Source organism: Apteryx rowi, unplaced genomic scaffold (assembly GCF_003343035.1).
Source record: "Apteryx rowi isolate R43461 unplaced genomic scaffold, aptRow1 scaffold_449, whole genome shotgun sequence".
In the NCBI taxonomy this organism is placed as follows: domain Eukaryota; kingdom Metazoa; phylum Chordata; class Aves; order Apterygiformes; family Apterygidae; genus Apteryx; species Apteryx rowi.
In genome coordinates, this window is record NW_020450704.1 from 637,968 (window position 1) to 663,220 (window position 25,253).

Sequence of the window (25,253 nt, forward strand, 5' to 3'; positions counted from 1 at the left end):
CATGCTTAGTGCAGTTGTAGATTAATGCGTCATGCAGTCTGTGTGACTACAGGTTAGTCGTGCTCATTAGCTTTCCTTCACAATTTCATCTTTTGATGCAGGAAATATGTTTTAACTTTAGATTTTGTTTGTAACTAGTAGCACTTATTCCTCTAGATTAAGGGTTGGGTTTTTTTTTTCTTTCCCTTTTTATATGGTTACTGCCATAATTTCTGTTGTAAAAGGCAAGACTTCTTCTGTTACACCTACCAGTTTCTCCTCTGGGTAGGCAGCATTGTAAATTATTAAATACAGCTACAGACAGTGTCATGATAACTTTTAATGTGATGCTGAAGTGAGAGCATTGATCTTATGTAATTTGAGTCAGAAAAATCTGAACAGGTAAACTATTTTTAACTTCTTACAGCTGAATAGGAACATAAGTAATATTAGTAACAGAAAAGGGGCCATCTGGTCCAACTTGCCTGGGTTTGTTTGATTGGTTGTTTATAATCTCAACCACCTGCTTTTCCAATGAGCTCTGCTTCACCAGTCCTATCCTATTCCAGAAACAAATGTATCTGTCTCTTGTACACCTTTATAAATCTTCCTTATAACTTTGATTATTCAGACCTTATGCAGTCTTATGGCACAGGAGATCCTAAAATCTTAGATAAGATTGTGGCTTGTAGGCCTGGGATGCTCAACAAATAGAAAGAAATACTCCTAATCTAAGGGTTTATAATCTAGTTTCAGGGAAAATGGGTGGGTAGATGTGATTGGAAGAGTGGTGTGATAGAATTAAGTTAACATCTACATGGTGATATGATTGCCTTGACCAATTACAAAAAACAGGGGGTTATTTTGCTTTTAGATTTAACAAAAGACATTTATAGTATCTATAGTCTACTAGCCACCTGTTAYGGCATTTATTATTCTCTCTTCCATTTTTTTTTTCAAGGTAACGTTACTTTCTTTTGGTTTTGGTTGAGAACAAGGAGAGTATGTAGTATTCCAAACCTTCGGTTCTTTTTGCCAGTAGCAGAGTGCAGTAAACAACAGCCCTGGGAAGTAGTATTTTCCTTCTGTAAACTAAGGCACAGAGTGATTTACTGCTCTGCCCATAAGCAGAACTAATAGCAAACTAAGATAGCGATCAATGTGTTTCTGTCTCTTCATTCTCTATTTATTTCATCAGGCATGTTGTCACTCCATGGCAGTAGACAAATAATTAGGAATGGGATTTAAATGGTTGTTTATGCTCAGTTTCTGCAAAATAATGTGCACCTTCATATCCCTCTGGTGCTTTATAAACAGAAATGAATTTACTGTACTGAAGTGTTTCACTAAGAAAATATAAATATAAATTAATTTATTTATACCTCATTTTTTTCTTTGAGGTTTTCTGTGTGAAATAAAGAAGGCTATTATGCTATAGCCACTACTCTAGACTTTGTGATACTGGCACAGGGAGTTGTAAACTACACCACTTTATAAATTATACCCCTTTATGATTGCCTGGGTCTTGACTCCCCAGGGTAAGTGTACGGCGGTTCCTCTGGGGCTTTTAGCAAAGGATATTCTCAGACTGCACTGACACAGTTGTTCTGTGCCTCCCTCTGGCCACTGGCCACCTTTCAGCTGCCTCCGAGTGCCTCTTGGCTGAGAAACTGCAAAAAAGACTTCCTCCATCACCGGGGCCTTCTGCCCAAGAAGGTGAAGTTAGCGCGGGGATGAATATGGGGTAGTCATTTTGCTTACGAACTTTGAGAGCTCCTGTGCTGGGTATAGAGATAATGGATACTGGCGCACATATAAAATATCTTATGAAATTATAAATAAATGCTTACTGTTTGATATGCCTTAACACACTGTAAAGCTTGGTACTTACAAGTATGTTTTCCATAAAAAAATCAACACTTTGCAGATAAAGAGAAAGATTCTCTGTTTCCCTGTCCTTCCCTGCTAGCTGTGGGAGGAGATTGGCTGCGGAGTAACAGGATTTTTTTTTCTGGTAGACTAGAGTTACTTTTGGCACAATCTGCCTGAAGAGGCCAACAGCAGACTCTCATTTTGGGACAGTTCTTTTGTCTGGCAATGGATTTTAACCAGTGATCTCAAAGCAGCAAAAAACTTCTATTTTTATATTTAAAATAAAATACCCTACACTTGCCAGATAATAATGACACTTTATAAAATAGAGGAGCCTATTTTTCTTAGGCAGATCTGCTTCCTATGTACAATTTTAGTGGTTGAGGTAAGTCTGCAGGCTAGAATCTTGCACTTCATAGTTTTAATGCTTATTTTTGTGTGTTTGAAAAATATAAAGTACAACAGACACATCCTGCATTGAAGTTTCATTCTCAGCTTATTTTATAGCTGAGAGGAAACAAATAAAGGATAAAAAATAATTAATTCACAGTGGAATATATTAAAATTTCATGTTTAATCAATGTAARATCTTTCTTTTCCATACTTAGTATTTTCTGGCCTGAAATCCCTTCCTTTCTGTTAGCTCTGCTACTAATTATCCAGCCACTAGCTGTAGGCCTTTAAAGTCAGAAAACGCAATGTCAGTCAGGAGACATGTGGCTGCAAAAAGCACTGAGCATGTAGCAGGAGTGCCTTTGCGAGTCGAGTGCTCGAGCTGCTCTTTGGCAAATCAGTCTGAATTAACCTCACAAGAGCCTGGTGCTCTTGCTGCTCCCCACACCTCCAGCTTCATCTGCTAGCTGCCGCAGTTGCCAGCCCTTGTCTTGCATCCCCAGCCCTGAAATCTGCCTGTTTGCAGGCAGTTCTAGAGCAGCTTTGGCTCCACAAACACCATCACCAAAACTTTTGGCAAGTATCAAAATAGAACCTGTACTGGAAACCTCTCTGCGCGGGGGTAATTATTAATATTTTAGGGAAGGAGGAAACAGAATATTAAGTAATCCTGCGATTCACAGTCACAGTTCAAAAGATGTCGTCAGGAGCAATGAGATTGTGGTCGTGTGGTTTCTTGAGCAAAGTAGCGTAGCAAAGTAAGCTTATATGACCTCTTTCCTTTCCACCTTTAAGCTGACGCTGTGTGCTTTGATAATTGCTTGCGTTCTGGTCTCTTTATCTAATCTATCTGTCTACATGGTTTCCATCTTGATATTGTTAGAATAATAAATGTAAAAGGCCATTAAAGTTTCAGTGTGCCAGAAYGGCCAGAGCCATTTTGTTGTCTGAAAGATGCAGTGATTGGTAGCTACTTGTTGGACGCAGCAGGTCTATGGTTAACTGTATGTTTTTAGGAATGGGAGTATAATGTAAGTATTGACAACACTGATCCAAATGTAATGTGTTGAAATGCAGGGGAAATAAGCATATAACTGCCAAATGCAATGGGTCTATCACTGTTAAATAAGTATACAGTATCTGTTACTATTTTGGTTCATTTTATTTCTCATGGAAATAATTTTTTGAGACATTTGCAAAATAAATACATAAATTAACATGGATGGCAAATCTCATTAAATGTCTGAATTCTAGTTTAAGCGGTTAACTATCCTTTGCTTTGAATTGCATAATATATAATGAACTTGTTTCAAAATCTGTTAAAGTTAATGGACATTTTTCAGTTGAATTCAGTGAGCTCTGGGTTAGGTCATAGAGAGTGCAAAACTTTGTCTAAAAGCTCTGACTGTCTTTTCCTATAGTTTGCAAATCTATAAACTGGTAGGCCCAAAGTTGAACATAAATGTAATTTTCTAGAATATGTTAAAAGCTGATTAACGGAGTGGTGTGTCTTGGATGTCCTCAAGGCTTTGTTGATATCCATATCCCTTTAAATTTCAATGGATTCCTTTGCAAATCAAGTCTGTATTTCCACATATCTAGCATACAGGAACTTGGCTTAATAAATCATCCAAAACACTCTGCAGGAGAAAAATGTGTAAAACTATTTCCTCTTTTACATGTTTTCACACCAGAGTAACTCCACTGACTTATCAGTGTTAAGTCTTACTATATCTGTCTTGGAAATATGCAGAACCAAATAAATGAATGCAGGAATTTAACCTATGAAATAAAAGTTACATGAAGGGACCATGGATATTTCCTTTGAAAAAGTTTCTTTGTGCCTTTGGTTTGGGGGACTTTAATTCATTCCAGTTCATCTTTCTTTTCTTTCTTCCTCCTCTTTTTTTTTTTTTTTTTKTGTGTGTGTAAATKTCCTTAGCATTCCTTAAATGTATTGCTTTGAGGGGCAAAAAGTAAGATTAATGTGGTTGAGTTAGTATCAGTTATTGTTTTCTTCCTAATATCCTGCAGTTTTATGTTGCTTTAACGTATGCACATTCAGAGTTTTGAACTTTGTGGGAAAAGGTTTCACTGGCATCCATTCTTGCCACTAAAGTGCTTCCCATCTGAATATTGCCTGCCAAAGTATGTGGTATCCTGCAGAGCAAGAGGATGAGGACATAGATTGCAATGAAGCTGAACAGTTTGCACTTCCTAACAGTGACACCAGACATCAATCTTTTGTAGAGACAGCCCAGAATACTGGAGAATAAGAACTCTCAAGGAAAAAAAAACCCAAACAAAAAAGAGAATGACCTTTTCTTTTTTTTCCATTTCATTCCAGCAGTTTCCTTCTAAGATCCTCCAAGATGTATATATTCTCAAATTGCATAAGCTGACATTTCAGTGGCTGAGAGGCTTTTCAAAAATATATAAATGAATTGAAGAAGTAAACAGTTCTCTGAAGTAACCTTCTTTAAATTTTAAGAATCTATTTAATTTAGTCTCAGTTCTCTTTATCATCAAGCTACAGAGCAAAGTGCTAATTTGGTCACAGTTAATGTGTTTCACAGATTTATACCATGGTCTGATATCAGTATTCAGTAACACCAAGTTATATTATACAGGTTGGCAAATACTCAGAGCTAGAGATTGCCAGTGCTGTAAGCGGCCACATTTGGAGAAGCTTGAGTCAAGTCTGCAGCCTGTATAAAGTGGCATAGCTATAGAAGTCACTTTGCACCAGCTGCTGAGGATCTTCTTTACACAGAAATTTGTTGCAGTTTTTTATTTTAATATATAAATCTAGTTTCACCAACAGAATGATTTATGGTTGTGCAATTAATGAGCCATATGCTCCTCTTTGTAGTAAAAAAGGTGTGGAAAGACCTAAGTGCTGCAAAAATTGCTACATCTGTGATCTGCAAAAGTTAATATATACCATGTCACTCAATCAAGAGGTTGCAAGGTGTAGGGTGGATAAACCTTGCAATAACCAGTAGGAACACTCATTGAAGAAAGGCTAACTGAAGAACTGGGGCCAAATATTGGACTTAGGCTGTGAAATACTTGACGTGATTTTGAGCTATGATTTAGTTAGCCTTGAAATTGCCATGGCACCAGTCCATTTTCTGGTACACATTAGAGCTGCTTTTGGACTGTTATACCCAGCAAACATGTTATGAAAGCCATGAAAGCCATGATAGCCAGAAAACAGGCTACCCTAGTCAAGCCTTTTACACCAACAGAATGGATAAGCAATTGGGTAACAGCTGCTACTGTAGTGGTTCCTCATCCAAAGTCCCACACCTTTCTCAGGAGATCATCCAGAGCTCAGGCAAACAAAAACTTTGAGACAGCTGCAGAGGTGCTCCAAGGAACTAGAGAGCTTGGACGATTGGCTCCAGGAAGGTGTGAGAAACAGGTTGGTCCAAGTATGGCAGAATTTTTACCGGAGATTGCTGTGCACTGAAAAAACTTGCCAAATACTCCTCTGCTTTCAGAGATGACATATATACACATTACTAAAACTTCATTCCTTCTGTGTGCTTCTTCATCTTTTGAAGTGTTTATATTTGTCTTGATGGAAGTGTCCAAATCCAACATTAACAAGCTAAAATTGCTTTGGACTGTACATCTTCTCCATATGTTTCCCCATGATGGAAAGCACATTCATTTTATGAGTGAAGTCAGAGATCGAGTCAGTGTGAATTAATATCTGAATCCTTACCTAGTATACTGTGTTTCTTTGTAGTTTTCTGTGGCATAGGTGGAGAGATACTGTTCAACTGCCAGCAGCTATATGAGGAGCTTCTTACAGGCCATGGATTAGGGCTGTTGTAATCAACTTTAGATTCTCACTCTTGTCTGCATTGATATAACTAAGTTGTAGGAAGTTTGATTTAGGCATCTTAGCTACTGCAGGCTTCTGAGGGAACTGCCTGTACTACAATGAGTCTTGGAGAACATTGTGGATTTTTGTAGCCTTTCCGTAGGTGCATGTTTATGAGGATGCCAGGAAATATCATAGGGCACCTATGGGTTGAGAGGACCATTATTTCTGAGCATTTTGCAGCTGGCCAAGCTCTATACCTTTCCTAACCACATGATACACAGATTCAAAAGTGTATCTGGGTATAATTCACAGTCCCCTGTTTTTTTGCTACAAGGGGATATGATCTGGCCCATTGTTAGTTCTGGGTAGCATGTGTAATACTTTGGCTTTTCTTGATTCTTCCCACATTTCCCTAGACCATTCTGCATTTTAAGTTTTGCAGATCTTATTGTGGATTTTTTGTGTGGGAGCAGTTTTGTGTTTTCAACTGGTATGGCAGCAGATCAAGCAGGAGGTTTTGGCTTGTGCACAGTTTCTGGAGGCAGGTTTTGTAGAAGGTTGCTCCAATTTTTGGCTAGTAAGCCATGGGAGAATATACCATGTACTACCTGATTATAAGCTAGCCTACTCACTGAATAGTTTGCTAACCACATACAGTAATTTAAGAGGGCTGAAAAACAGAGATAGTACTGAAGAAAGCACAGAAAAAGCACATTTTGCATCGCAAAAGGATCAGATACCAAACGCCTAGTGAAGTTTCCTGATTAAGCTTTTAAATCGCAACTCTGTATACTATGGAGTGTCACCCAGTAGTATGGCTTTCTGTCTGAGAAGTGCTGTGTGACATGCTGTATCATTTTCTACCTTGGACTTACCTGGATATTGCAATACATTTTGTTGCAAAATGACCAAAGAGGACTAGATTGTGCTGAGGTTATAAAGGTGGTTTTGGGTTGTTCCACTTCTCCTCCTGAAACACAAACTCTGGAAGCAAAGGCTAATGTAGTCTCTTTTTGCCTTTATACTGAACAGTAGTTGAACTCCTACTTCCTAAGTGCTCAGAATTGGTCTGTGTCAGGTACACAGTCAGATTAGTGCTTCCCTGTAAGAATGTGCAGAAGAGGAAAGTTAAGAAAATTGTCTGAAGCTATACAGTGAGTTATGACGTTTTCAAGACTAGGACACAGATCTTCTTACAGCTAGTCCTTTGGTTTACACGTGTGACAATCCTGAAAATATAAACTGCTAACATTCACTGTAACCAAGGCCACAGAGTAAGAAAAACATGTCTTGTTAAAAAACAAAAACAAAAGCGTGTAGATTTCCCTGTATGCACACTTCTTTGTGTGTGGTATTTTATACGGTCTTCCAGATAAATTCCTTGGATCTAATCCTGTTCTCATTAAACCCATAGAGCCCTATGCATACAGTAATGTAGCTGAGGATGTAACTGGTCCTATAAGAATAAATATTGTAATAAGAATAAAGTTTGTAATAGGAAGAAAGTGGAGGCTTTTGGCAAATAAGCTATCTTAGAACTCCTGTTCAACAGCAATTAGCAAAATAACATAAAGCAAAACTGGATCAGAAGGAAGAGGAAGAAAGAGAGGGCCTAGACCACACCAGGCCAAACAAGAGAGTTGCATGTGGATAGTAGTCTGTAATAACTAGTTTTTTCATGGAGATGATAAGTAATTTGTGTAGGTAGATTTCTGTTTTCCTGTGAGATGAAGGGGATTCATAGGGAACTTCTTAATTTTAATAAAGGCATCCCTCCATGTCCCAAGGCACAGTATTTTAAGCACTTTTTATTTAAAAAAAATGGTAATTGTCCCTCCAAATGATAAAACTTAAACAATGTTCTTTCTCTGTGGTTGTTCATCCAATGAAAATGTAGACTCCAACAGGGATGAGACTGTTTGAAAAAACCCTGCATGAGAACAGAAGATTTATTCAAATATTAGAAGCGTCAACAGTACAGATCAGTTAGAACTAGGCAGGAAGCTATTGGGTAATCAGGCAATTGTTGTTTTGAGCATAAGAGAAGCTAATATTTGAGTGGTGAAATTATTTTATATTTCCCAAAATGCATTACGAGGAAGGTAATCACAGATGCAACCCCTACTACTAATATTAAAGTACTATATATTCTTCTCTCTTTTACCTCTGTAGGGAAGGTTAAATTGCATAGAGAAGGAATAGCTGAAAGGTTTATCTTCCAGGCCACCTTCATTTCTTCAGCCGTCCTGGGAGTTCTACTTACTCTTCCTGGAGGAAAGTAGACCCAGGAGATGAACCCTTTTCTAGAGCTTGTAAATGGACACAGTACACAGCACAGTCTGAAGCGTTGTGGGTTACAGCTGCGCTAGTAGGCAACAGTCACCACGCTGTGGGCAGCAGGGACCACACCATGCGCGGCGGTTTTCTTGCTTGGCTTTGCCGAGTTCATTCATTACATGGTAATTTTGTGACACAGTGCACGTAATATTCCTAAATTCTGAGTTTATAGCTAGATAAATTTTAGTTCGGTTCATCACTGACTACCTTGTTCATCTAATCTTGCAAGAGATGGCAAGCATAGTCAAAATGAAGCTGTTTTTTATTTAATTAAAATTGATTCTAAAAGGAAACTTTCCCCTGTTCGTTTAGCTACAATCACTGTTGACTGAAAGAGAACCAAGCCTTTACATGGCTGTCATCATATGGGACTATTTCTAAATCATCTGGATGCTTTTTTATTTTTAATTTACTTTTAAATCTGGAAACCCAGGTGGGTGCAAACAAATTGCCCCTTTTTAGCTAAAAGATCTATCTAATCTTTTAAACTAAAATCTATCAGATCTTTACCATTGCATTGCTTTGGAAGATTGTGAAAAAATGGTTGTTTTCATTGACATAGATCCTTGAAATGGCTACAGTTTTTTTGGTAAATATATTTTCTCCTGTTGTTAATTAAAATGTGATGGGCTGTGGAAACCACTGAAAGCTAGGGAAGTGAAGAACAACAAAGACTCAGCTGAAACTTCCTGCACCTTGTATTCTTAAAGAGTAATCTTTTGTATATGATGACTGGTTTCTACCTCCGCAAGGGAAATACTTGAGAAGTAGTGAGATACGGCACAGGTGCTGTGTCTGTCTTTGGGTCTCATTCAAAGGGATTTGATTCATGCCACAAAATGAATTTGAAATATAAAAAAATTAAGGCTAAGGGGAACCGTTGGTTGCCATGCCAATATGGTTGTGATGGTGTGTGAAACATTATATACTTATGTATTAATTATTAGGGGGGAGGGAAGAAGTGGAAAAAAGGTAATATCATTCATCTTCCATCCCTTTGGAAAACCAAAAGGAGAAAATAAGTGGGAAGAAAACTTTGTGGTGATCTTCACCTTCTGCTATAATGGAGAAATAGCTCTAATAGAAGATACAGGTGGCATTTCCACTTCTCYCTCATCCTTGTGCTTTTCAGATAGCTCTGAGGAAAATGGTACAACTTATGACATAGCTCAGTGAGGGCCTCCTTTGCTTTGTGTGGCCTTCCTCAGGTTCTTTTTAAAAAACTGACATGGTGTTTTGATCAGAGGAAGATTAGAGCAACTCCATCCTGTTACTGGAGATTATTATTACCAAATACATTATTATTACCACTGTAACAATGAGTCAATGAATATTTTGGCCTGTCACCCAGTATAAATCCTGAAAGAATCATCATGTAATTCCAAAAGGGAATGAATTGTGCCATCTAGATAGGTGAGGAGGGAAAGAAAATTGGTGGTGCACGGGAATTGCAGGATGATGGATGGGTTTATCATCCTTCTGGCCCTTAGTTTTCACTTAGTTCTTTAAGTCACCATAAAGTTTTCTTAGATCTGCTATTGTTAAAGTCAGTGGGCTCAGAGCAATTGAGAGATTTTTATCTTAATAAGAATAATTTTAAACAAAAATGAAGATTTGTCTTTGTTCAACATTAGTTCAATATATGACTTCCAGTGATAGAACAGAGAAAAGGGGAGGCTGAGGGAACTGGTCTGGAGAAGATAAGGCTTTTGGGGGATTTAACAGCAGCCTTCCAGCACCTACAAGGAAGTTATCAAGAAGATGGAGCCAGGCTTTCTGCAGCAGTGCATAATGGAATGGTGATACACAGAAGACATATATTGAAACAAAAGATGTAAGGATGAATATAAGGAAAAACTACCCCACTGTGATTCAGTTAGGCACTGGAATGGATTGCCCAGAAAGGAGTGCAGTCTCCATCCTTGGAGATTTCCAAGACCCGACTGGTTTGAGCCATGACCAGCCTCATAGCTGATCCTGCAGTGAGCAGGAGGTTGGACTAGAGGTCCCTCCCAATCTGAATTACCCTATAATTCTGTGATACTTACTCTCTTGAATCAAAAGTAACAATTTTGTCCATGTGTATATTCCAGTTGTGTATATATTTTTAATTTACCAACCATGTCAGAAAACATAATTTCATTAGGAAAAAAAAATCATTAGAGCTTTGTCCCATTGCCTACTTTTCTTCCTGTGGCTTTACTGGAGAATTAACTAGAGAGAGGAGACCTACAGAAGGTAGTAATACTTCCTGGTTTCTGCATGGATTTTTTTAACTGTGTCAACTCTCTCTCTTTCTCTCTCTCTTCTAGGGGGGCATTATGTAATTATAAATATGAGAAAGTGCATGTGAGACAGTCTTTTATAATTGCATTCTAATCCAAATAACTTTTCTTGTTTTGCTTCAAGTTATCGTCACTTTGAATGAAAAAGTGAAACCACCTAACTCTTCTATAGACCCTTTTCAGCTGCTGTTGCTGGTGATTAGTGAACAGGCAAACATACTTCTTGATAAGTGCTTGCTCTGCTTCTTATATTGGTGAGAAGTCTTTTAGCTGTCATGAATGCAGCATGTTTAGCATGCTGACCGTTACAGACTGAGCTTTGGGCGATCCATCTCACACTTAGTTCATTCAAGAAGTTATTCTGCTTATAATAACTATTACCAATGATGTGTTTATTCAGATAAACATTTAGGATGAAAATTATTTCCAATCATCAGCTCTGCCTGTTATCATTAAGGAATTTAGTATAGACTGTGCCTCTGATGTTAGCGAGAATGGGATTAAGGAGCAGGATTAAATTTACTCGTCCGTAACAGAAAAGTCAGAAATAGCTTTAGCAGTTGAATTACTTGTGGCAGAATTGTTTGTTTGTGTCCCTAATACTCCTATGGTCGCCTTTTGAATGATAGATCATTTAAGCTGACTCACACATCTGAAAGATTAATGTTTTACCAATATGCAGTTACCTTATTCCGTATTCTTGGTAGTGTAAAAGGTAGTTTAACTGAAAAATGAATGCTAATAAAATGCCTTTTTAGTAATTCATTTTGAAAACCATTTGACCTTAACTAGAAAGAAAGTAGACTGTAAAAATCATCATAGATTCCCTTCCTTGAACTTTTCACAATGCTGAAAAATGACTGAGGGAAAGAAGCAAGATCCAGTTACTGTACCCTGTTTGTACAGCTGTACTTCATTGAGTGAAGGCTTGTGTTACACACAGTTTGTGATAGGAAGTAAATGCTTTTAAAACAACTAAGGAGACAGGTCTTTAACCTCCACCTTTTCAGATGCTTTGTTCACTCATTTAGCTTCTGTTGAGGTCTTGGGAAACATTTCAAATACAAATTGTTATTGAGTACTGAAACTCACCTGAATAATTCATCTCCTAGGGAGCTCACTAGGCAGAGATGCATTAAGACTTTTTTTTTTTTTTTTTTTTTAATGATTGCTAATTGTCGATATAGCACACACTTGTTCCTTCAGGAGAAAATGCATTTAAAGAAGGAAGACTTCTCAGATTGAGTGTTAAGTGGGTTTTGTGATATTTTAAATTACAATTCTAATTCAGCTACTGGAAGGCTTTTCAAGGACTTAGAGGACATTGAGAAAAGGTGAAGTTGCCATATAAATTACTAAACTGTCAAAATTTGTTAGATTTAAAATTCTCAGTTTCTAGCATACAAGACTGTTACCTCCTGTTACAGGACTATCTAGCCCCTTAAAATGGTGAAGACTCCTTGAAATTCATTAAGGCTTTTTTTTTTTTTTTCCTTTTGGCATCAGTTTACATTACAAGTACATGTTAATCACCAGCCCTAAGCTATCTGACATAAGCTTGGCATTAGACAATTTCAGGACTTTAAATACACTTTAGAAGATCACTGCGTGAAAGGGATTCTGATGTTTGCCAAAGGCACTTCTCTGCTTGTCCTGGTGAAGCCTATCAGTGGGGATAGGGAGTGCACAGCCGGAGGTCAGCCAGTGAATTTTTAATTTCTGTAATCAGCTGGTGCTTTGTGTACATTTCATCCCTTGAAATATAGGTGACCTTGAATTTAGTTTTATGGTAAATAGGCTGCATTAACCACCCACTTTCTCATTTTGCTGTCATTAAGGCCTTCTTCATAGCTTGTAGCTATACATCTGATATGACCATGAACACTTCTGGCTTTATTTCTGTTTGATAACCTCCCACTTAAGACTCTCCAAATATCAATATTCACAGCAAAGAGGACACCCAGATTTGCACTTAATGAAAAAATGCCTTGAAATACAATTAGGATTTTGAAGTGTTCCTCTTCACTGCAGTGAATCAGCGGTGTCATGCCTTTGGAGCACATGACTGACACTGGTTTTGCCCTTATTCCAGCAGCTTTTTTGAACTGTAACACAACAGAGCAACTGCTCTCCTTTGGCTGGATCTGGAGTTCCCAGGAAATGGCCATTTGTTTTTCCATTTGTCACTAGTGGGCAGGCAATGGTTGTGCTTTGTGGTGTGTGGTACAAGTGGGCTTGAAGATTTAAGTGTTCCAGAAAACCTTAAGCACAATAGCAGATATCAGTTAAGTTGTTCAAATATGAAGCATGAGATTTCTGGCACACTTTGTGTCTCCTAGTCTTGAAATATAACTTCAGAAAATGAGTGCAAGCATGGAAACATCCTCAGTCCTTGTCCCTCTGAGCCTCGTAGCAGAGCTCCAATGGACTCTCTGGCTGTTTAACCTTCATCGCCCGCCTCCTTCTGCTCTTCCACTGATGCTTCATGTCCTGTCACAGCCTCACCCTCCTCAGCCTCAACATTACACCCACTTGTGTCCACTTACTGGTGTTTAACCCAAACTCAGCTCTGCACATTAGTTTTTATTACCTGCTACACTAGGGTATAATAGCAAAGTGTAATTTGGGGGATTAGTTGCTTTAGTTCAAAAAAAGAAAAGCGTAGGGGGGGAACTATGGGAAACAAATGTTGCTTTGTTCTCTTGTACACGCCGCCTAAGAAATTGTGTGTTTTGCAGAGGTTAATATACTGTGGGCAGCGCACCAAATACATCATAGTTCTGAAGATTACAACTTATTCACAGCCTTGAGACAGTCTGTACTGCAGAGATATACCTCCTGGGTAAGTTGCAAAACRTTTGACAAACAAAGTGAAAACAGCAAGATCTACTAAAAATTAAAACATTCTGTTTGATTCCCTTCAAAGTAAAACATTATTTAAGATGTGTGACACTGAAAAGCACAGCACAGAAGTTGAAAGATTTGAAGCTTTTAAGCTTGAAAAATACATTCATTAACACTTTTTTTAGCAAACTGTTGAAAACAAATAAGTAGTTAAGAAGGCTAGCTATAACTCTGTTTTTATACATTCATAACTTTCCAAGAAAAATGGGACAGGTTATTTTTCATCCATTTATTCATGCATAAGTAGACAAGAAGATCAATGATTATAATATAACTCCAGAATATGTCTGTATAAATGAAAGGAGCAGTGAGAGAAATTACTAGTAAAGATTGCTTTGGACATGCAAATGTATTTATTGTTACTGCTCATTCATGTCATATGTCAGTGCCCCAAGTAAGTAAAGGAAGTATGTCAGTACGTTTATCTTACCTTTTCAGATAAAATTTAATGTAAATGGTGAGCTGTGTACACATCAAATACAAATTAAGAAGAATAGTTATTTATGGATAAAAAATGTTTATTCCAAGTAAATTCATAAATTTAACAAATTAGTCAGTGTTTGGTTTGGGGCCCAGGATAACTATTGCTTTCCTCAATTGCTCTTTAATGTTTTCTTTTTTTTAATTTCAGATTGTACTTTCATAGTTTATTTAAAAACATGTATATAATATCTTCAAAAATTGAATTTTCAAAATTAGATTTTGAAGGTAATATTACAAAATATGTTGCATATGCCTAAACAGCATATACTGTTTTTTTTCAGAAGAAAACATTTCTCTAAATACAAATGAGTTGGGAAAAATACATTCAGGTAAAATATCTGAATATTTCCCTATAAAGGTGCCTGTTTCCCAAAAGGCAAAAGATATAAATTCTGATCAAAAAATATAACTTCCATCTGTGAAGTTTTCACAATCTGAGTTATATTTTCATTCCATTTTGGAACAAATTGTCTTATCATCCCTAATAAAATAAAATAAAAAAGGAAGCATCTAAAGTTTTCATTTGGACAATTCTGGATCATTTTGTTTATAAAAATATTGAAAAATATTTTGATAATGTCAAAACCATTAAAATGTATATATTAAATATAATTCTTATATATAATGGAACACAGTGATTAAGAAATGAAAATTTAACTGTGCTTAAAAGCTATTTGTTTATTACCAAATGAGAATGTTATAATGGTTCATTTAGATACCTGAAAACAGTGTTTCTCTTTGGAGAAATATTTCTGTTTTTTGCAAAACTGTGTTTTCTAGTAAAAAAATGTTGCACTAAAACTTTTTTGACCAGCTCTATTTATTTTCTTGGCTGTATGTCTCCTATGGGTTTGGTCCAGCTTTACTGAAGTCATTGGGACCTGGATCAGGCCCTGTGTCCATACTGCATAAATCACACAGCTTGTCAGTTGCCTGTCTAAGGCAGTTAGTTAGATATTTGATGGCAAATAGAAAAAGGGCCATCTGTTAGAAAAATAGACATATCAAATCAAAAGAAATTTTATCATTTGCTAACAGCCTCATTATTCTCCTTCAACTCAGAATCCCCTAAAAATTTGGTTAGTATTGCATTGATTTTATTTCTGCATATATACTAAAAGCAATATATATGTATTTTTAAATATATATAAAATAGATAAATATTCTCCTCCAATTCAGTATAATACTGGTGGTGGAAAAAAGCCCACAGTCCTCTGGCAATCTCTATGCCTAGCCTATGCACAAAGGACTCAAAGCCAAGAGTATGTGCTCATGCAAATGCAAATCCAATGTAACTCCATTAACTTCAGCATAGTTAGTTTGTATTTATGTTCATGTAGTGGAGCATGGATCTAGCCTGTTATCCATAGCTGTTTCAAGCATGTCATACTAGATACGTTAAATCAATAGGTTGCAAAAAAATGATGTTTTCTTGGAAATTATGGATCAGATACTCTTTCTTAGTTTTGTATCTTAAAGGTTTCTCTGGAAATTGCTATTTTTTTTACTCAGAAGATAGTCATCTGGTGTTAGCAGGAGTGCCGCAAATTTAAATGACGATAATGAACAATAGTGGAGGGGATGTATGTGCTGTCATAACTCTGCTTCCTATGTAAATACTGCCATGTTAGAGTTTTAACCTTTGCGCATTTACCCATTGGGACCATATGTGCAAATGCATTACAAAAACAAGATTTCAAAAAAGACAAAAAGCCTGTGTGTACATATGGGTGTGTGTATGAGTACTTTGTCTGTCTGCGTGGTTTTGAGGATGATACCTCAGAGAGCACAAAATATTCAGGAAGGCCAAGATGCCTCCTCAGATTCTAGAGACAGCCCTCAAGACCACACTGGTATCATCTGGCAAGTAAAATGTGTACATTTAAAATTCATTTGCTTCGAGCAGAGGGAAACCAACCTAGGAAACAATAATACTCGTGTGCAGTGTTTTTTTTTTTCCCCACAAAACATTTGATATTAACCAAAACATTTGGTTAATATAAATAAGTGTTTACCTCCCTCCAGAACTTTTGAGAGGTGTGCCGATTTTCTTTCTCCAAAACTTTATTATACATGAATACAAATCTTGCTAGTGCTCCCGGCACTGCTCTTTTGTGGACTGCCAGGCTTGCCCAGAATGCCAGGGCTGCATTTGCCTTGAGGCTGGATCTCGGTGAAGTCTTTAGTTCATCTCCGAGAGTGAGTGGCTGTCACTGCCTGTGAACAGTTGAATGCAGTTTGACATCCAGTTTTGTGGAGGCTGTGAGAAAGTTGTGGTGGATGATGTGGGATTGTGGGACTGTTCTGCTGCCAGCTCTGTATGTGTTTTAAGTTAAACATTATAAGATAAATAAATCAGTATATTAATCTGTGTGGGTTGTGCTCAGGCTGATTGAAAAGATGTGGAATGAAAGAGAAGAGAAAAACATGCTTTAAGTGCGATCAGTGGTGTGATACCTACTCCTGAACTTGGAGCTAAGTGCCAACTTCATGTTATTTGCACACAAAGCGTTTCTGTTGTTCCAGGGGAAGAGTGGTAAAGAAGCAGACCTGCTGTCAGATTGAGAGATGGTTTTCAAGCCCATCTTGGGGGAAAATGATGTGGAAAAAATGTCTATTCATTTTTAAGAAGAAATCAGCAAGCTAATGTTGCATATATTTTTGCTTCTGATGAAATGCTCAGTTGAGGTGTAATTGTGAAAGGAAAGAGTGGCATAAACAGCTTGAAAAGCTACTACTCATTTAGTCCTTTGAGTACCAGTTCTTAATTTTCCTCCAAGGGTAAGATTTAATTCCAAAATTTAGATCCATAATATTTTAATAGCTTTATGCTATACTTTTAGATAAAGGGTTGAATTATGGCTTGTTGATTTAAAAACAGTGGAAATGTCTGCATATAAATCTGTTCCTTTTCAAAAGGGAAAAGGTAACACTGCTCTTTCTAGCACATAGTCACAAAGTTCACCGTTTATCTAATGAATCGGGATCTTTTTTTTCTTCTTCTTCTTCTTCTTCTTACCTCTAATTCTGGAAGAATCCTCCCGCAGGTTTACGCAGTCTGAGCTTGTTGTGCGTAGCTTTTGTGCGTAGCTCCCAGCTCTGCGCTGGCAGAGAGCTAGCGAGGTCAGCAGGTGGCCCCCGAGACGCAGTGTGGAGGCAGATGGGCTCAGCGCTGGACCTGGGCAGGAAACTCTCAGTCCTTCTGCTCAGCTTCATGATTTTCAACATTTTCCCTTTCTTTAGTGGGAGCGTTTAGAAGCTTTTAATTAAACAGGAGAGACAGCGAGAGCATGCCCAAGCCAGCAAGCATGCAGAAGCACAGGGGACACACACTGCTCTAAAACTGCCAATGACTTAATTGGTAGGGCAGAGAGCTGCAATGCAGCAGACCCCTCCATGAGTACCTCTCCACCCCCTCCATGAGTGCCTTCCCCATCAGCTTATCAGTTATTGTGGCACTCTCTCAGTCTCTTTCTGTTGAATCCACAAATGGGAAAAGATCTGTGAGCATGATAAATGTTTTTCTGTAGTTTTAACCAGAAATTCCATCTTGGAGCCAAGAAAGCTTTTCCTCTGCAGATTAGTGAAAGCTGGTAAATTCCCATGAGATGTTTTGATTTGGGGAATTGGCATTTCCAGTGAAAAACAATTTAGTGATGGTTTTTTCCTGATAGTGATCCTGTTCTTTCAGTGGAACCACAAATATGAGAAACCAACTCTTGTTTCTCTTATGTAGGAGAGGTTTTCATCTCTCCGTATGTGTTCTGCTTTTGTAAATGATCCTTCAAATCCTTTCTGTGCAAAGTAAAACTTACAATGCAAGGAAACATGAAGCATTAGGAAAATATTCTCCCTTGTCAATCTCAAATTTACCTGTAGATTTACATAAAAATTCCTCCAACTCACCACTTAGCAGGGAAATCCTAGTAGTTAATGTGAGAAGTAGGTTAGAAAATAAATATGAAGATGATCCTTTCTTCCCCTCTGAGTCATCTGTAAATACCACCAAGTTGCCTATGCCACTTTCAGAAAAAAAGCATAGCATTTTTAACCCTGCTTTAAATCCTGTAACTATATCCATGAATAATCTGAAAACCATATGGTTTTTTTTAAATCAACTTTCTCTCTATTTCTTTTAAAAAATTCCTCTTACTGTGCCACTGGACAGGTACAATCAACAAGAGAAGACTGCACTAGCTTTACTTAAATCTTGCCGTGGGTTCTACTCCTTCATTGGCTTTTTCATAAGATAACCTTTGAGAAAAACAATGCCAGCCTTCATATTTGTGGGACAAATGTCTCTCAGTCTCTTTTTTGTAGCTTCTCCACTTTTAATAATTAACTGCTAAGGGGGTCCAGATTAGTGGAAAGAGGARAAAGGAACTCAGACTGACTCTACACCGGTAATGAAAGCATTTCTTCTAAAATGTGGGAGATGCTATATTTCTGCTTCAGATCATGGAGAATGGTGGGGTTTGAAAGCAGGTCTTCTATTTACTAGTCTTCTGCATAAAACAGTCTCATCTCCTTTAAGCACTTACTTAACTCAAAAAGAAGGCTTATGCCTACCTCTGCTCCAGAATTTTATGACTAAATGTCCCATCCCTTTTAATGGCATTTACTACCTCCCACTACCTCCCGCTTTAAGTAAGAGCTTCTATGAATATTTGTGAATTTGCTTAGATGAGTTAATCTTAGGGACTTGAATGTGAAAGTTTCAGCTTCCGAATAGATTTTTCTTTTTTTGTTTCATAAAACTTACATAAGGACTCAATCTTTGAGGATCAGAATGATTAAAACCAAACAGCTGATTGCATTTTTTCCTCAGGTTCAAAAACTCAGTGCAGTCCTTCAACCACCTTTGAATATCTTTATTTATTGGAAGAGAAAATTTTCCAAGTCATTCAACCAGGAGCTGCCTAAGTATAGTCTGTGGAGGAGGTGTGGTAGCTCCAAAGGTGTGAATGTATCTTTTGAAATAATAGCTGTCCTCAGCCCTATGAGGCGATTGCTGAAGCTGCAGGGACTTACGAGTTTCTTTCCAGTGCTTCAGGCTGCAGTCATTGCCCAGTGTTGAAGCCAGCAGACTGAGCCAGGGTTGCAGGCCCTTAGTCCTCCAGTGGCTCTTGACACTGAGAAACCACTGTAGTGACTTTTGAGAGCATCACATCACTGCGATGGAGGTGCACTTGTTTCACAGCCCCAGCTTGATGTCTTACCCATTAGATGGAGTTCTTGACAAAACCTGGGGAAAAGCAGCATTAAACACTAAGTATTATTTTTCTTCAGACTTGTACCAAGGAATGCCTGGTTTAGGAGCCCTGGGATGGCTCTCAGATTGCTTCCTCTGATGTTCCAAGATTTGAATTTGTGAGAAGGACAATAGGAACTTGCAAACGGAGTTTGCTGACTCTGTGGTATGTTTCATTGGGAGCTCTTCTTATTCCTTGCCAGAATTTTCCCTGCGTACTTAGAGACTTAAAGTTTTGAAGACACCTCCACTATTGTTTGGTTGAAAAGAGCTCTTTGTGCTTTAGGAAAGGATTAACTTCTCAACGCAACTGATATAGGAGGGTTTTTTTGTTTTGTTTTGTTTTGTTTTGTTTTGTTTTGTTTGAGAAGAAAAGACTAACCTGAATCTGAAGAAAGCAGGCTGACTTTTAACATGTGATGGTTGTAGAAGTCTCATCCTATTAGATAAGACTGAGCTATTGCTCAGCCAGTGGAACAATTAATTGTGAAATTACTTGGACTTTAGTCTCTATGTATGATATTAGTGTCTTTCCTAAGGAGTCAGTTTTTTGAAACTATTTTCATGCTAGCACTTACAACCCAGGAATATATCAGTATATCAGTCAGGACAGGGCTTCAGGGGAGATGCTGTGAGGAAGTTAGGGTGAGAATTTACAATTAACTTTGAAAGCTGAGTAAACTGCCTTGCCCTTTTGGTGCTCACATAGGGAGTTAGAGAGGAAAAGCTATAGTGCTATAAATTCACACCTTGCTTACTCCATGATAATTCTCCTCTCTGAGTAAACCCTTCGTGTCAAAGATATATCTATGTCTATTCCATATAGCAAACAGAAAAAACCTTTAATCTCAGGATTTCTGAGCTCCTTACCTGATTTTGCAACTTGCTCACATTATGACTTTTGGCAAATCACTTTTGCAGCAATTTATGTCCATTTGCTATAATGTATCTAGTGTTAACATAATAATCAGTATCTAGTGGTAACATAATAAGCAGTATCTGTTTTATATAATGTCTACATTACAGAGTTATTATAAGATACAATTAACTTGTGCAGTGCTTTGAGCCCTGAGATCAATCACAATTTTAGAATGATAAATATAATGTATATTTGCTTTCTAATTTTTCAGATGTTCAACTTGCCCATGGCTCTTTTTATCCCTCCTTCAGTGTTTGCTGTTCATCTACAGTTTAATCTTCTTTACCAGTTTTGGATACATACAGAGGTAAACCAGGTTTTTAAGCCATACCTAAACAGTTAGCCTGGAGCAGTGTCCTGGAAATCCACTAGCAACTGATTTATTGTGTAAGAAAAATCTTTGTCTGACTTTTTTAAAGAGAAACAGCTGTTCATTTTTATTCCTTTTTCGGAATATATATTGCTAAGTTTATAAGAGGCAATGAGGCCAGTTGGTCCCAATTAGATTAAAAAAAAAGTAACTGTAAAGAAACAAAACTTTCTACTACTTTAATACTACATTTTCCTATCTTGCAGCTTATTAAATACTTCTGGCAGATACTGAAACTGATTTCATTTCTAAGATAAATATTTTAGGGAAAAATATTAGGAAAAAACTCCTTGTCATTTAGAGTTACAACTGAAGTCAGATACTGTTTCCTTCTTACTGCAAGTCATTCTAAGAGAAAAAAAAAAATTCTTTGATTATATGCTAGCTATTTGTTTATGTCTGCACTTACGTATTTTTGTGTGTGACTGTGTAGACCATATCTATTTTGCATACATATACAAGTAGTAACCCATTGTAATTAGAATATAGTTTCCCACACTTCTCATGTGTCAGAAGACCTTTAAAGACCTTTTGCCTTCTCCCTTGCACTACACTAGAGGTGCTTAAAAGTATGATGTATTATATGTTAGCAGTATATTGCACTACCAGGCTTGTGGACTCTGATTATTCAGATATCATTTTCACTCTACTGTTTCATTGTGCCATCTATAGGATGATCCATTTGGAAGACAATTTCATTTTCTTTACCTGCTGTTTTAGGCAATTGTTATTTAAATTGTAGATTTTATTTTCTCTTTTCTGTGTGCTTGTTTCATTAAAAAGCTACTTACAGTGACCCATTTGCAAACTTCTGTTGTTGCTTAGTTCTGTTGAGCACATTTCTAAAGTCATTAATACCCATCCCGTGCCCTGCAACATCACTTACTGATAGTGATTAGCAAACACTTACAATAAAATGTAATGCACATCACCACGACTCAGGACTGGCATAAAGTCATGCAGTACACAGTCTTGTAAAAATGTTTTGAACAAGTTTGGTCCAACACTTCGAAATTGTACCAAATGAACACTTTGAATAATGTGGTAGCAATGTTTATTTGTTTATTTGTGTTTCACCACTAAGAAGGATGTAATAGGCTTCATTTAGCTCTTCCCTGCTGTCTGTAGCCATTTCTTCCTTGGCTRAGGTGTTCCTAATGTTCTGCTGTGTAGCAGTAACACCATGAGTCTCAGCACTGGGGCCGCAGTGTACTTCTGAGTTTCTAAAGTGCATTTCAGAGGCCTATGAATTACCTGCATCCCTCTAAAGTGCTAAATCCTTTATAGGGCTTAAAAGGAATTCCCATAGCGTATGCACCATGTGCTAGTGTCTCAACAGGAATGTATTTTAGTCTCAGTGCATAGGTAAGCACCCCTTACTATTCAATTATTGCATCAGTTAAAAAACAATGGATCTTTTGTACTGATGCAGCTAATCCAATCATAGATCTTTGTTTACAAAGGAAGATATTCTTAAAGTTGATAATGCTGATGCTATTTTTGTAGTATGGTTGAAATCAATTGAAATACATTGAAATCATGCTTTGAGGTCACAAATGATGTCAAAATAGAAATTGAGTTATGCTGTATATTAGCACATTTCCTGCTCTCAGGGGGCAAAGGAAGGGAAACAGCAGTAACTATTGTAGCCACTTAGTTATTAAATTAATAACTAATATTTCTGGTGAAGATAATATGGTGTTTTACCATCCTACTGCGCCTTTTGTGACAACTGGAATATTTTAACTGCATTTAGAACTGGGCCATTTTAAAGTTTTTTTCAAAGTAATTTTTCTGACTTTTAACAGTTCAAATTATCTTACCTAGATAATAATAAAATGAAAATCCTTTCTGTAAGTCCCAGACCACAGTAGCTCCCCAATGCGTGTGGGTTGCTTGGGGCTGCAGGCCTGGCGTACTGCAGAAAACGTGATCACGGCTCAGTGACTGCCACTGCCCCTTGCTCTGCAGCGCCAGCTGCCTGCGAGGGCTGAGACCCGGGAGATCCCCAGTCCCCAGGCAGCTCCGGTGTCCTCTGGGAGCCTGGCTGCGTGGTTTTACAAGGTGGCAGCACATGTCATGGGGCAGGGTCTAGTGTAGACACACTGCATCTGTTCTATTCTGCCCCTGCAAGTTGTAAAGTTTGCTTCTAAAATGCAGGAGCATTTGATAAGAAATGTAGAGTTTATCATCAGCTTTCTTTAATAAACAATTTTGCCTCATTAGTACTGAAAGGCCTAGTAAAGGGGGTGCACAATTTGTTTTTCTATAAAAGCAAAAAAAAGATTTTTAAGTAATAGGAAAGATGGAAAGTATATTAACCAGCTTCTAAGGGAAGGTGTTTTGTTTTGGTTTAGATTTGAGGTGTTTAGGTTCTTGTTGCATAAAAAGCTAATTCAAATTCAATTCAAAAATTAAAAAAGGATTCTGCTGTGCTGAGACTTTGTATGTCATATTTCAGCCTAGAGCAACAGTTTACAGCCAAAGTACAATCCCTGATATTTTCCCAAACTTTAACTTAGAATGTGTCCTGTATTGTTTCAAATAATAAACTTCTCTTAACATTATAACTTTGACCTTTTTCAATGTTTGTTATGTCAGCTTCTGTCCAGCTTTCCTACCAACAAATCAGACATAGTCTATTTTATTTTAAATCAAGTAGCTCATATAGTCCTGTGACAACTGTATACCAAATCATAAAGATGAAAAGTACCCACTATTTGTATCTCAGTTAGACTTCTCTATTTCCTGCATACTTGATATGCATTAGCTTTTGGCCTTTTACGTAAAACAGGACAGCATTTTAAACACTATAAAGATTATAACTAAACCATTCTTTTAGTAATAATAAAAGATTTCTAGCACCAAAATCGAATGAACTGTTGAAACAGATAAAGCATTTCAGTAATTAATCAAGAAAGGGTAGATGTGCCACAGTGAAAATACTGCTTTGTGACTTAAATAAGTTGTGTATATGCATTTAACTATATTCTTCCATTACAAGATTTTCTGCTGTCTGAAGGCTGCCTTTATTTCACTGCTTCTATGCATTATTTCACTGTGTACATGGCAATTTCAAATTGTATCAGAAATTTTCCAAATATATATGTTTTTAATCTCTGCATAGCACCAAGGAATTGAAATAAATTTCATAATGGTTTATTTAAATGACAAAGGAAAAAAAAAGAAAAAGCTTTTCCCTAGTGATGCATAAAGATAGGATTCCAATAAATCAAGAGAAAACAATTTTTGGTCCAATCTAATCCTGTTTAGCTCAGTGGAAAGACGCAGTCAGTAGATCTGGCCTTAAATGGACTGGGGGAAATGTTTCTATGACTAGACCATTCTCATCTAGACCATGAGGGGAGTAAAAAAAAATACTTTGGTCAAAGAGCACTAAAAATCTAATTTTTCAAAAGCCACAAAATGTTTCAGGACTGTTACTGACAGAGAGAAATACTGCGTTTCCGTTTATTTTCACAGGTGATTCGGAAGGACTGTGGTTCATATTAAACTATATCCTTCCGTTATGCATTTATTACAACCAATAAGTTAGGTGCGTTTATAACCTGATAGACACCTGTGAAAGACAGAAATTAGTTTCTGTTGGTTTAGCTGTAATTTTTATGAGATGTCAAAGTGTATTTGGAAAGTATCAACTGAATCAATTCCTTTTGGTAGTACTTGCAACAACAGATTATTCCTTGCCTGTTTGATCTTTGACATGCATTAGTATCTGCTTAATTTTCTAATTTAAGKAGAGACTGTAATCTGCCCTTTACCATACTTACAGAAATCAGATTTCTTAAGGCTTCTCTTTTTCCCTTATTTAAGTCTTTCTACTTCATCAGACTTCGGGAGCATAAAAAGGTGAAGCCACTGCTATGACCTAGGAGCAACAAGGCTGAAAGCAGGCAAGGAATGGGAACTATTTTGGCAATATCTCATGCAGACTGGCATAAAAGAAGTGAAATCCTCTGCTGATACAGGGCAAAACACAGCATGTATATTTTTGTTTCGGTGAGAAAATGTCCATTCAGTAGAAGTGCAGCTTTGATGCCGCATGCAGTAGTACCCCTGGGCAGCAGGGTGTAATGTCCGACCACGGGGGGCCAAGGAGAGGAGGGTGGTCACGGGTGCTCCCCTGCGATGCGCATGCTCCTCCAGGTCTCTCTCTGACTTTGCTCGGCTTTGACTTCTGCTCTGTTTTCCTTCATGAAAAACTTTGAAGGAGAGAGAAATTTCTGAGGCTTCACGTTTTTGTGAAAAGGAGGTCTCATCTTCTGGCTAGGCCAGCGAATGCAGTTTGTGGCAGGATGCCATGCGCAGCCCGTAAGCTGGCTGAGTACAGGTGAGCTGGTGTGGCCGGATCCTGCAGCTCTTATACTGATCCCTCAACTCCTACCTGAGAAGAGGGCCAGATTCAGAAACACTCTTCTGTGGTTTAAATATGAGCATAGGGTCAGCAAATAAATTAAACAAGTAAATGAAAAAACAAGTACCATTAAGTAACATACTAGTATGCTTACTTCTTTTAAGTAGCAGTACACTTGTGATTACTGCATCATTATCAAATGTTATTCCCGAGTCTCTAGAGAATATATGTGCCTGTTTAAGCAGAA

General features: G+C 37.5%; 1 protein-coding gene across 1 annotated transcript in view; it reads left to right on the forward strand.

The window, feature by feature from the left end:
• The window catches only part of AGMO (alkylglycerol monooxygenase), a gene marked incomplete at its 3' end in the record, with an annotated part of 115,365 nt that overhangs the window by 68,506 nt on the left and 21,606 nt on the right, over positions 1-25,253 (forward strand). Inside the window, exons 4-5 of the mRNA XM_026077099.1 lie at positions 13,443-13,546; positions 20,473-20,568. Coding sequence (XP_025932884.1) covers positions 13,443-13,546; positions 20,473-20,568 — 200 coding nt within the window. The remainder of the gene's footprint in view (positions 1-13,442; positions 13,547-20,472; positions 20,569-25,253) is intronic.